General features: G+C 39.0%; 2 protein-coding genes across 4 annotated transcripts; both read left to right on the top strand.

Annotated features, from left to right (window-relative positions):
- Positions 1 to 3,248: 3,248 nt before the first annotated feature.
- RB195_000095 (uncharacterized protein) lies at positions 3,249 to 6,229 on the top strand (the record flags this gene model as incomplete). Its single annotated transcript, XM_064196244.1, has 6 exons — positions 3,249 to 3,279; positions 4,465 to 4,580; positions 5,184 to 5,261; positions 5,322 to 5,383; positions 5,940 to 6,014; positions 6,220 to 6,229. The coding sequence occupies 6 exons, from the start codon at positions 3,249 to 3,251 to the stop codon at positions 6,227 to 6,229; spliced, it is 372 nt and encodes a 123-aa protein (XP_064052125.1).
- On the top strand, positions 5,258 to 12,468 carry RB195_000094 (uncharacterized protein; the record flags this gene model as incomplete). 3 transcript variants are annotated; one of them, XM_064196241.1, is made up of 12 exons in its annotated part: positions 5,258 to 5,383; positions 5,940 to 6,014; positions 6,220 to 6,453; positions 6,516 to 6,618; positions 6,713 to 6,787; positions 8,761 to 8,894; positions 8,963 to 9,115; positions 9,169 to 9,301; positions 9,403 to 9,493; positions 9,547 to 9,700; positions 11,979 to 12,066; positions 12,290 to 12,402. In XM_064196241.1, the coding sequence occupies 12 exons, from the start codon at positions 5,258 to 5,260 to the stop codon at positions 12,400 to 12,402; spliced, it is 1,479 nt and encodes a 492-aa protein (XP_064052124.1). The 3 variants fall into 3 exon arrangements, with proteins under 3 accessions (XP_064052124.1, XP_064052122.1, XP_064052123.1); XM_064196243.1 differs by lacking the exons at positions 5,258 to 5,383; positions 5,940 to 6,014 and adding an exon at positions 12,408 to 12,468 and having other exon boundaries at positions 6,424 to 6,453; positions 8,963 to 9,024; positions 9,105 to 9,115; positions 9,185 to 9,301; positions 12,290 to 12,338; XM_064196242.1 differs by lacking the exons at positions 5,258 to 5,383; positions 5,940 to 6,014 and adding an exon at positions 12,408 to 12,468 and having other exon boundaries at positions 6,424 to 6,453; positions 12,290 to 12,338.
- Between the last annotated feature and the right edge of the window lie 174 nt (positions 12,469 to 12,642).

Raw genomic sequence — 12,642 nt, 5'->3', positions numbered from 1 at the left:
CGGTGCAACATCGCAAGAATACATATTTGCGAGGAGGTTTTCGGCTTGCACGTGAGTGCGAACGTATCATTGTTCTTAAAGTAGTGGAAGCTTCAAATCTACCACCCAACATTTGAGTTGGACTAAGTTAGAATGCGATACCTATCCAGGATGTGAAAAACCGTTGATCTCCCTGTCGTGCACCGTTATTGAGCGTTTGCAACGTCTTGAAACTACGCGACCATGTAGCATCAAATGAAAGTTCCACAACGAAGACACAAATATATTCGATAAAAATGGACGTAGCACTGGATCCGGGGCTTCAAATGATGCATTGTTTGTGATTCCCACAATTTTTCTCCCTTATTCAATTATGCACCGATACTAGTAAAAAGCTCCTAGACAAATGGATTTCTAACGGACCAAAGTACAACTCGATTTTGACCTATTCGAAGCAAAGAAATGAACGTTTTTTAGCCTTGTGATTAACTTGATTTTTTAGATATGTTTTAGGTTATGTCCATGTCAGAATTTAATTAAGTAGATCCTTGTTAGCGAGGTTGTTTCATTACGCCTCAATGCAATTTTTATGGAACTTGCGGCTTCTAGCGTAATATCTCCAGAACAACGTATACTGGATTGCATCTCGAAGCACATGGTTATTCGAAGGAGTAAGGAGAAATTGATAAATATAATTAACTAACTGATAGTAATGGTTTAATACCAGTACTTATCTAAAGTAAAGCCCCTCGCAACTACTTTGCGACAATAATTATAATCGTGTTGTCCCAAAGCGAAAACAAAAAATAATAATAAAATAGAATTAAGAATATTAATAATGATATAATTAAATAATATAGTTTAAAAGATGAATCCTGCCCTGTTGTACAAGTAGAGGAAACTGTAATATCATTTAAGCATGACTATCAACAACGATGATGACTGCACGATTGACTGACTAATTGTATGTTTTAATAGTAAACAAATTATTTTGACTTTTTGTTGAGTGGAAAACAATTTTCTGAGCAACCCAGCGGTTTTTTTAAAGTAGAAAAACTTAGTTCATGACAATAATAGTGACAATAATTACAATAGTGTTCACCCAAGAGGGAAATGGCGAGGACCAATTATCTTTGCGTTATTTAACTGTCCCTCTCGAGGTAAACTGACATGATAGTGACGGAGGCATCATACAGGAACAAATTCTAATCGAACGGCGTTACTCATTCAGTTAAGGATCCCACGGAGGTGAAACGAATTACAAACGAACTACTACGGAGTGACAAACCGTGGAGATTTCTGCGCAATCAAATAGTTTGTTTACGGATCAGATTTCGCAGGTGCACATTGGAGTGTCCAGGCAAAATCGCAGCACAATCCATGTTTTTTTCAGTCTTTTAATTTCCCTGCCTCGATTCGGAGGATTTTTCTCCAATTCTACGTAATAATTCTTTTCTATCAATCATGACTCGAAATGGCGTAATGTAGCAAACATCACCACCTTATCGCAAGCATTACGGCTTCTTAAGTCACTTCATCAGCGTTTTTGCACGATTTATTGCCTCTATAATCGCACCAGTTCCAAACTTTTGAGAAGAAAAACCCTTTTAGAAATAAGCCACGGTTGTCTTTCTTCAGGAAATTCTAAATCCACCCGAATTATGTTGTGTGTCCTAGATAAAAATATATTTTTTATATTATTATTATTACTATTCTTATTATTATTATTATATTTCAAATATTAATATTATTATATTTTATATATTAGTATTATACTTTATGTATTTGTATATACTATATATTTTTTCAGAAAAATCCTTATATTTACCAATTTCTTTAAAGCGGTTTAGATATGATATGGTTTAGATACCAACTAGCAAAAAATCATAGCGCTGTTTGTGTTCCTTACTGTTTTTAACTAACTAGCTTTAATTTTAATTTTTAACTTTCCTTAGAGGAGTTTGTTTGGAATTTCTATTCCCAATCAAAATACTAAGTACTCCAAAACTCCAAAACTGCTGACAACTGACTGCTACGATCCGTGTCTTTTGATAAACACACAGCCGGGCGAGTGCTTTCTAATGATTACGCTGTCTCTTGATTAAATTTCTTGTGTCTGTAAAAGACTACAGCCAGGAAGAGCTACCATGTCATAGAAATATTTATTGTGGATTTTGAGTTTGTAGACAGGATATTGAGATCGCCTAAATGTTCTGGCTAGTGGATTCCTTTGTATCACGTTTAACTCGATGATTTCATTAATTTTCTCTCTAAAACATCTTTACCAAAAAAATATCAAATTAGAAATTCATCTTTTGTAGCCGTGTTGCATTTTACTTTTTACTTTTCACAGTTAATGAGGAATTTCCCTAGACAGTGTTCTTTTATCAGACAATATCTCTTAGGGTTATAAACAGCTCTGAACAGTTGCGAAACGATCAAAATGTGTTAAAAGCAGCTTCAGTAGTCGATTTGTTCTTTAGTTTTTCCACAAATTGATAAAGTTCGGGACTAAGGTTTCGAGAAGACATCGAAAATTTCCCTCACAAATCCAGACACCAAAGATCTTGACTTATTCGACTAGAAGACTTTTTACATGCACTGGACTGGAAAAATAAAACGGCGTGCAGTGGAAATTACTCTGAAGCACCAGAAATAAGTCCACTATAGAAAGTTTCATTTCTTTGGTCCTATGGTGGCAAGAACTTGCTCCATCCGGTTCGTTGAGATTCCTGATTAACTAAACTAAAGATTGATTATGCTGCATTCAAATTAACGGTGATCACAAACTCACTTTAAGACTTTACTAGGATTTTAATCTCCGTGTTTGCTTGTTTCTTCCTCACAGTTCGCACAATTGCTAAGTACGAAGATATTACAGAAATTGCGACATCAGAATTTTTTAATCTTGTCACAGTAGTTCTGGTTGCTTTATTTACTGCAAACGTCATGATATGTGCTTCAAAAAATTGAAAAGTTCAAAATAAAAAAAAATTATTTATTTATGTCGCAAAAACTAACCGGAGAAATATCTACTCATTAAGCATCGCGTTCAGACAGTTTAAATGAACATGGTCTTCTCCAAACTTATCATTTCTATATATTTTATTTATTTCAATTCTCGCATCACAGATTTAATACACCTTATTAGAAAAATTCAAAATCCAAACGCTATTATTCAGTGTTATTATTAAAAAAAATTCTTGTACTTATTTGGAGCTCCTCACAAAGCTTTATTTAGGTTACTATTACCCTTTAGACTCCAAATTATGTCGGTCAAGGATGTGGCGAAGAAATCTCGTGAGTGACAATTTCTCCGACCATTATTTTTTCTTTTTCCTCATTATCATATGCTACTACATTAAGAGAAGTTTATATATGATTTGAGATTTGAAAAATTTCCGTCACAGTACACGGACGAATCAAAACGCCGTTGCTCTCACGATGTGATATGTATTTGCTAGTTCCAATCCGCTGGTCTGCGAAAAGTGAGGGTCCCATTTACAATGCAGTCGAGTCTCTATCCTTGACACTGGCCCACTTGTTTATTATTCCCCTGAACAACCACTCATAGGACTACACCAAAATTCATTTCTTTTTTATCTAACTGAACTCTCTTGTTGTTTGGAGATAATTAACATTTGTGGAGTGGTTTATTACATGACCATTACGCGTATTTGGAAGGGATTCACATAAAATCACTCGTAATTATTTACTATTAGTCATTCATTTATATTTGTCCATTTCTTATTCCTGATTCAATGACCTTTGTGAATCGAAATGCAATCCAGTATAAGTTGTCCTGAAACCAATAGAAACCATTGAAACCAGTAGAAGCTGTAAGTTCCATAAAAATTGCATTGAGGCGTAATGAAACAACCTTGCTAACAAGGATCTACTTAATGAAATTCTCACATGGACATAACCTAAAACATATCTAAAAAATCAAGTTAATCACAAGGCTAAAAAACGTTCATTTCTTTGCTTCGAATAGGTCAAAATCGAGTTGTACTTTGGTCCGTTAGAAATCCATTTGTCTAGGAGCTTTTTACTAGTATCGGTGCATAATTGAATAAGGGAGAAAAATTGTGGGAATCACAAACAATGCATCATTTGAAGCCCCAGATCCAGTGCTACGTCCATTTTTATCGAATATATTTGTGTCTTCGTTGTGGAACTTCCATTTGATGCTACATGGTCGCGTTTCAAGACGTTGCAAACGCTCAATAACGGTGCACGACAGGGAGATCAACGGTTTTTCACCTCCTGGATAGGTATCGCATTCTAACTTAGTCCAACTCAAATGCTGGGTGGTAGATTTGAAGCTACCCATTACTTGAGGTACGATGATACGTTCGCATTCACGTTCAAGCCGGAAACCTCCTCGTAAATATCTATTCTTGCGACGTTGCACCGCTAATCAAAAAGTTTTGACCGAAAATCAATCCATCGAACGTATCGAATCGTGGGCGAGCCTGACGTGAGGCGCCAACGTTTCCCCACCCCTTTCATTCTTACCCTCTGCTCCTCACGTTTGTGGCCGTGCCATCATCCTGCCTATCTTGATTATCCTAACCTTATTATATTGTGTGAAGCATAATGTGGGTTTTCATGGAATATGTCTCGAAATTGCTCAAGTCATGGACTTTAATGTGGTGCTGACTCTATCATTCAATCCCACGCACTGGTGCGAAACTTACAAATTGTTCGACTTTTGTCAAACAACACAACTCCACGAAAGCTTTTCTTTCGGCCAGTGATCCCTAAACAACTTCTCAGTCAACAACGCAAAAAACAAAGAATGGGAACCCTCTGGATCTTATAAAGGAAGTTTAAGGGGACTTTCCCTTGACTTCTTGAATGCTCCCTGTTTCATCCACCGAAAGTCGCTTTTTTCCTCATTGAAGGCACTTTTTCAGCGGAATCCTGAAACACTAACCTCCTACTTATCTAGTTGGATAATTACTTACTTCCAAACCAATACTAATGAATCTAAGTAATGAAATTGTTGTAAAATTCGTAGCATGCCCGTTTTATACTATAATAGAACTAGAAGCATCTGTAGACGAATAGAACCAAGACAGGCTAATCAATTTACAAATCAAAATTTACTTACTTTATTAACTTTACGGAAATTTTTTAGGTAGAATGTTTTTCTTTTGGAAATTTTGCAGTTGAACACTGAAACAGAAATGAGATTTCAGCCTTATTCCACCCATGTTCTCGTCGATTTCACCTCATTCTGTTACTGGGACTGGGATTCTGTTGTACAACGTTCATGCGTATGCATCTTGCAATTACAATGACATGTATGGTTAACTCGACGGCTGTATCACTTCTAGAGGAGGAAATCTACTATCCTGAGCATTTTAACAGCTCCTCAAACTACAATCTCATCGAGCAGGTGATTTCCCTTTGTTTTTATATAACTGAAGATTAATTGTGGTAGCTGGATCTTTTTTGTTATAGATCCTTCCCTTTCAGCCAAATGTTTCCATAATTATAAAGAAACTGAACCCTAATGGGTAAAGTGATACTTTTTGAGCAAATACCTAAGTTTGTGTCGATCTTTACATCGGTTAACGATTCGATTCCGTCGCCTTTTAGTTCCAACCATCTGGCTATCATGGTGAGCGGTATGGTGATCTAATTCTCAGGTGTTGTCTTTAAGTTATTTGTTCCTGTCTTCTGGAATGACTCCTTAAATCCTGTCTTCTGGAATGACAGGATTCAAGGAGTTGTTCTATGATGCGTTAAATTACAAATGTCCTTAATTCTCCAGCCTCTCAAATAGTGACAGCAGCGAAATAAAGATCGACAATAACTTCCTTGTCTACTAAAAAATCAATTCACCCATCAACTACACGATATCAAATTAGAAAAAAAAGTTGAACTGGGATTGAATGAGAATAATAGTTTTATTCATCACCTTGTGGAAACAAGCTTATCTATTTTTAAAGGAAACGTCAAGACCACCAAACCAGGAATGTGAAAAGCGAGCAGAAGACGGACATACTATTGTTGTCGATTATGGAGTAAGTGCATCCACTTATCTTCTGCCTCACGTTATTCAAAAACACTTTATTATATTATTTAAAGACAGTGATTTTAAATTAAAACCAAAGACGGTTAGCAAACCACGGCAACCATGTGGCCCACGTTGGGTTATACATTTTGGCTCGCTTGGGTTCCACTTTTCAGATCGCAAAAAATTGAACATTCAACAACTGTTCCGTTCAGGGCACATTGATATGGTCTCATCAAATGCAAAATTTCATTTTTTCTGGGACCTTCTGGGGCGCACTACTCGTTGTTGGTCCATCAACTCTGGTATACCATCGCTGCTCACCTCGCCTTCTTCTCATTGCAGCTGTAGGACTGTATATAGTGAGTACAGTTGTGACGCCTCTTCTAGCAAAACGCACTGGACCAACCTCCGTTTTCATGGCACGTGTTTTCATGGGTTTTGGAGAGGTCAGTTCCCTTTATCATTGTACTACTAGAATCACAAGGATTTTCCAAAACAGTCATTTCAGGGTTTTGTAATACCCTCAATTAACGCCTTAATTGCTAATTGGTTCCCCGTTGAGGAGAAAAGTACCGTACTCGCATTGTACACAACCGGAAATCAGTTCGCTGGTATGAACTTATTTTTCATGAATTCAAATGTAGTAATGGCATTAATGTTATTTTGCATTACGAGGATGAGCTTCATCTATTGAGTCACATTAAGGTGCTATCGGGAATCCAATTGCTGCTGCATTCTGCGCGTCATCGTTTGGATGGCCAGCTGTTTTCTACTTCATTGGTGAGAGATACAGAAATAGCTGTACAGTTTTTGTTGTCTGTTATTCGCCTTCATATATCAACAATAGTACAAGTAATGGTTTGCAATAGAAAACAGTCCAAACGATTATTAAGTTTTGATTTAAAGGCATCACCCCACGAATCTGGGGTGGTACGGATTTCACGTGGAGAGTTCCCATACGGTGTCGTAGATTATGGAGAGAAGGCTGATTCCGTCCATTTTTTTCCCTTCTGCCGTAAGAAACTGTCCGGAAGATGCGGTGCGTGCAGAAGGCTGGCGCGCTCCAATCGAAGTCGTTGTAGAAAATAGCGCGCCGGAGCGCTCGAAGCCGTTTCTTCCAGGCTGTTTTTCTACAGCAATTAGGAAAAAATGGACGGAATCACCCTTCTCTCCATAATTTACGACTCCGTATAGGCACAACCCACCTGAAACCCGCACTAAACCAGATTCGTGGGGTGATGCCTTTAAGTCATTTCAACAGTTTTTTTTTCGCAGCAATGCATTATAATGCCTTCCAAGAAGATAACGGAATCTAGCGTATTTTATTTCTACTCTACTTTATATGTACTTCTTAATAATTGGTCTCAAACATATCACTATAAGTGCATTTGGAGCTTTTTTCCAGTGCTAATAAGTGTACCAGTAATAGTGTAATAGGGTTTGAAACAGTACCCTGACGAGAACTCCTGCAGAGAATTACGTCTTGAAGTCTTAGCTTGCACCTTCAATATTATTCTACCTACCTGTATCCATAAAAAGCAGAAAATCTGTGTCGTATAGAAATCTCAGCGGATGAAACGATCCAACCTCGCACATGAACACTTAGGACAGAGGACACATTACAAACTTTTGAATGGAAGTATTGTTTCATTATCGCGGTGTTCCTGATTCAAGCGTGGTTTTGCTTTAGATGCAGTGAAAAATTTCTAGCTAATAATGTGATGTATGTTTACCACAAATGTGATGAACATTTCGATCAAAATTATCGGTTTTATGATTATTCGTGTTCTTCTTTATGTCTCCCCATGCTTGCTGAGACTTCACTAATGGTACTTCGCACATTCTCCATTTTCGGATATGCTTACCGTTTTAGGAAATATAATTGACTTACACTTACCAGCACTGCAAAGATGTCATCCGAAAATTGCAGTAAGCTTTGCTTTATTTATGAGCGAAGTGATGTACTGGATATTGTGGGAATAGTCTGTTTGTTTCTGATTAAAAAAAAAATTGAACGAAAACAAGCTAAACAATTGTTTGTAATACGAGGTGCCAATCAGCGTTTCTTTGCTGATATCAGTACCCTACTGAACAACTGGGTTCAGATAGTAAGCGTTCGAGCAGTTGAAGCGACCTTTGACCCCTGGATCTCGCCCAATACTTACCATGTTGTGGGTTGCGTTCCCGTCGGAAGTATCCAAGGCAGAATCGGGCTCGGGAGTGGTTGTGTCGGGGGTTGTTGTTTTCGTGGTGTGTGGTGTTTCGTGGTCGTTCATGTACCTTAGCGAGTGTCGTTGTGAGCAGGGACTTCCTCGAGAGATCTACCTCATGGGCTCTAATGAGCCTACCCGGCTGCCCACTGCTCCTCCACCGCCGCTAGGCAACTCCGTTCCTGAAATATTTTATAAATTCTATCGGAATTCGTTCGCTAATATCAAAAGTTATCGAGTATGCTGCTTCCTAACGATGCTCTCGTGGAAAGTGAAGGAATATTTTTGTAGTTTAGGCTTTTGCTAGGACATATTGTGGTGTCAGATCTTCCTTCCCCTCTCTATTTTCTAAATGCCTTGGGAGACCAGATCCCATGTTGCTGTTTCCTACAGACTTTAAGAAATCCGTTCAGAACCTTAGACACGTTTCAAAAGTACTTGTTAAAATCACCATCATCTTCCAATTTGCTTTAAATAGCATCTATATTTATCTATATATCTATCAAACTACCTCTCTCCTGTTACAATTTGTTCCTCTTCTAGCGATAGTGGCGACTATTTGGTGTGTGTTGTGGATTTTCTCCTCGTCGGACCAACCAAGAAAATGCAAGTGGATGACCGTTAGAGAACGTGAATATCTCACTGAAAAAGTCGTTCACCGTTCTAATCGTGCCAATGTGAGGTCTTTACACAAACATTCTCAATAATAGGAATTTTTGAGTTCAAAATATCGTTTTTGTTTCAGAAGGCTTCTTCTGTTCCTTATGCGAAAATGGTAACGTCGCCAGCTTTTCTTGCGCAGCTGCTGTGCTTTTTCATCACTAATGTGACCATGACATTATTCCACTTCTATGTGCCTTCTTTTTTAAAGGATGTTCTCTATCTAGGCGTGATCGCTGTAGGTTTTCTGGCCACTACAGGCGAAGTGTTTATTGTTTCTAAATTGTTTAGAATGGAACTTTCTCAGCCTTACCTAATGTTATCAATTTCGTGTGCAAAATATTCTGGAGTATGCTTATGGACAAGCTGAAAGTGAAAAAAGTTATTACGCCCACATTTGCTGTTCGTCTCTCTCAAAGTGTAGGTGGGTGTATGTCACATTTCTTTTTTTTTCATATTTACTCATTGTTAAAGTCATGCTAGAGTTGCTCCGGATCCTTTATAATCCTCTGCTTTTTGCTTCAGCAAGTTTTGGATGCGCGGGATCGTTCCTCCTAATAGCATTATTGGTGGACTGCACACAAACTGTACTTGCACTCGTCCTATTTTGTATCATGTGAGTTTCAAGTTATGCGTCTCGATAATATTTATGTAATGCTAAATACTTAGGTATGGTACCATGAGCGGATTCACTAGCGGCTTCTATACGTCGCTGCTTTCACTTGCCCCACGTTACACTGGAGCGATGTCTGCGCTCTCCTTATTCGCTGGAATGCTAGGAAGACTGGTTACTCCCGTCATTGTTGGATTTGTCAAGAAAACGGTAGTAGAAAACTATAAACCACACTTCGCCAAGATTTGAAAGATTTAGATGTCTAATTTGTCATGGTAGGACCAAGATGACCTGAAAACTGGTGTAGTTGCGTAAGCGCAAGAAGCGGCGAGATGGAGTTAGCTGTTACGATCGAGTTCGGAACATCCATAAGTTCCGCTGGTTTTTGCGGTCCGAATGGAGCCAGCGAGAGTCCCAACTCGATCACAACCGCTCACGCAACTGCACCAGTTTTCGAGTCGTTTTGACTCGATTGTGGCAACTGCCAAACGTCAGGAAATCTTCCTTTTGGGTTACAAATGTGAAGCAAGAACAAGAGCAACAAAATCTTTATTACGGCTAACGTTTCGGTGTCGTTGCCTTTGTCAGAGCATGGGAAGTAAGGACATTTGTAACATATCCTCTCAAATGCTTCATCTTGAACAATTCATCACCCCGTGAGATATTACATTCAAAATCGTTGTGTTTGTCTAAGCAGTTGCATTGGTATTTTGTCGAATTTCCGTATTCATACGATAGTATCGTGGCAGCAACGCAGAAAGTAACATTTTCATGTAATTCATGTCACTTCATGTGCGATGAGCTTCGTGTGAGGTAGCTGCGTTCGAGTGGTTCGTGATGTTCCTTCACACATCACACTCAAGATGAGATGGTTAATTGTTGATAGCTCCTAAGTCGCCAGTCCTCTTACATACGGTTCTCACAGGAGAAACTCAAACGTCTTCGATTGCCCTTCCCTAACATAGAAACATAGGGTGGTCCACATGAAATGTGTCGAGTCATGGAAAATCCAGAGATGCGGTGATTCTTTAACCCAAAGAAACCTGTATCTGGACTTACCTGCATCAGACGCCTGCCCACAATGCAGACACTGGAGTGGACTCGTGCGATCTCAATCTTCTAGATTTTGCTGTCGAGTCGATTCGAAAGCAAAACAAAGCTACTCTTCTAAATGTAGGTCAGTGGATTCGCTGAAAGAAGCGTGGATGAAGCATGGAGCATGGAACTCATCGCGCGCATCCTCAAGAAGACAGATTCTTCCGGGACAGACTTTAAATGCTTGTATTGAAAGTAAAGACAGTCGTTCTGTATTTGATGTGTGAAAACTCACGTAGGAGTTCCTGAATATTGAACTTGAGAAAATATTTCTTATTTGGATCAATTGGTGCAAAGTTGTGGGTAGTTGTTTGTGTTACATTTCGCAGAAGCCACCTTGTATATTGTCTAACTATGAATGGAAGGCACAATTGTTTCAAAAACCTAGTAATATAAACATATTAGTCTACATTCTTTCCGATCATCTCTCGAAAACCGAGAAATCAGTCATTGGAAGCGTTTAGGACGACCGTAAGGTTAGCATTTCGTGCCCAGGAGCGGATCAATGTGGTTAAGCCAGCGCAACGGAACACAAATTCTGATGGTTTCTGATGCACTGCATAGGTCATGGTCTTATTGTGTAGCGAGATGATGCCGCAGTGGATGACTCGAAAAATTGTGGAGACCTCCCAGAAGTCTCAAGAAGCAGTTAATCCGATGCGTGGTCTCTGTGTCTTTCGAATTTCCTGCAAGACATGTGAGGAACAACACTTTGACAAAACAGGACGATCACTTTGTGTTTGCCTGAAAGTACATCTAAATGGAATGAAGCAGTCGAATGCAGCGACCTCGATCGGAGCTCATCGCAGGAATGAAAATGCTCCTTTCTGCATAACTGCCACAACCCTATCGCACGAACCCGAAATTGTGACTCGCATAACTTCAAAGGGTTTTGGACGAACGTTAAAGGTGGAAAAATGATTAGAGAGGAAGACTTCTTAGCCGTGACAAGAGCTGGCTCACTCGCGAGACCTTTGCGTGTTTTGATCTACAGGGCGATAGCGAGTCGCAACCTTATTGGTATTAGCGGAGCGATCCTTCAACACGGAGGTCGGCTAAGATCACAGCAACGCGGTTATTTGAGTAAGCACAACGATTCCGGCTCTTTTCGTTCCTCCTTTCTGATGTTATATCTTATGGGAAGATGGATTATTCTGGACGAAGCGTTTGGGAGGATATATTACAAATGTTCTGACTTTCCAGAGGCTCTGACGAAGACAACGTCGCCGAAACGGTACAAGTAATAAAGACTTAGCAATCTTAGCTCCTGCTTAACATTTACAACCGACAAGTCGCAGTCATTATATTACGCCAATATTCAAGGAAGGTCGAACTTTCACGCTTTACCTTTCCCTCTTCCGATTGAAACCGCATCATTGCTTTTTGCATTTAGGGATCTCTCTCAGAATGGCGTATATTGTTCTGTACGGTAGCTACACTTAACATAGTCGCGGGGATAATTTTCCTAATATTCGGATCAGGTAAGTTGACCTTTTCGTGACCGTGACGAACATAAACGCTCAAAAAAAAAAGTGAACATGTGTATTACTTTTTTTTGTCTCCGTCTGTGTAGGAGCAGTCTAGGCTTTACTGCAAGCATTCATCGAGCAGCGAACATAAGATGGTCTTATTCGCTCCTTCAGTTGAAAACTTATTATTTATTATCCATCATTAATACTTTATCATTTTCCACTTTTTTTTTAGGGGAAGTTCAAGAATGGGGTAAGGACGACGTCAAAGAAGAGAGGAAGAAGTCAGTTGAGGGTGGCGATATCGCTCTTATCGAAGATAAACGCACTGATTCTCTTTGTTTGTAATTTAGGCAGGGCGTTGTTAGGATACATCACTTTGAAGTTTTACTTGATGGAAAATTCTCTTCTTAGGTTTCTCACCTATTTCAGCTGGACACAGAAGTTCACTGTTTTTAATTGTAGTAGATAATTTCGAAGCTCTTTTCTAACTAATGCTGAGAAAGCGTAGTTGTAACGATAATAATGCCGGATACTCATCTTTGATTTTTCATTTCAATTAGTACAGGCCTGTAGAATTTCAAGAAT

Source organism: Necator americanus, chromosome IV, assembly GCF_031761385.1.
Source record: "Necator americanus strain Aroian chromosome IV, whole genome shotgun sequence".
In the NCBI taxonomy this organism is placed as follows: Eukaryota; Metazoa; Nematoda; class Chromadorea; order Rhabditida; family Ancylostomatidae; genus Necator; species Necator americanus.
This window is presented reverse-complemented; position numbering and strand designations above follow the sequence as displayed.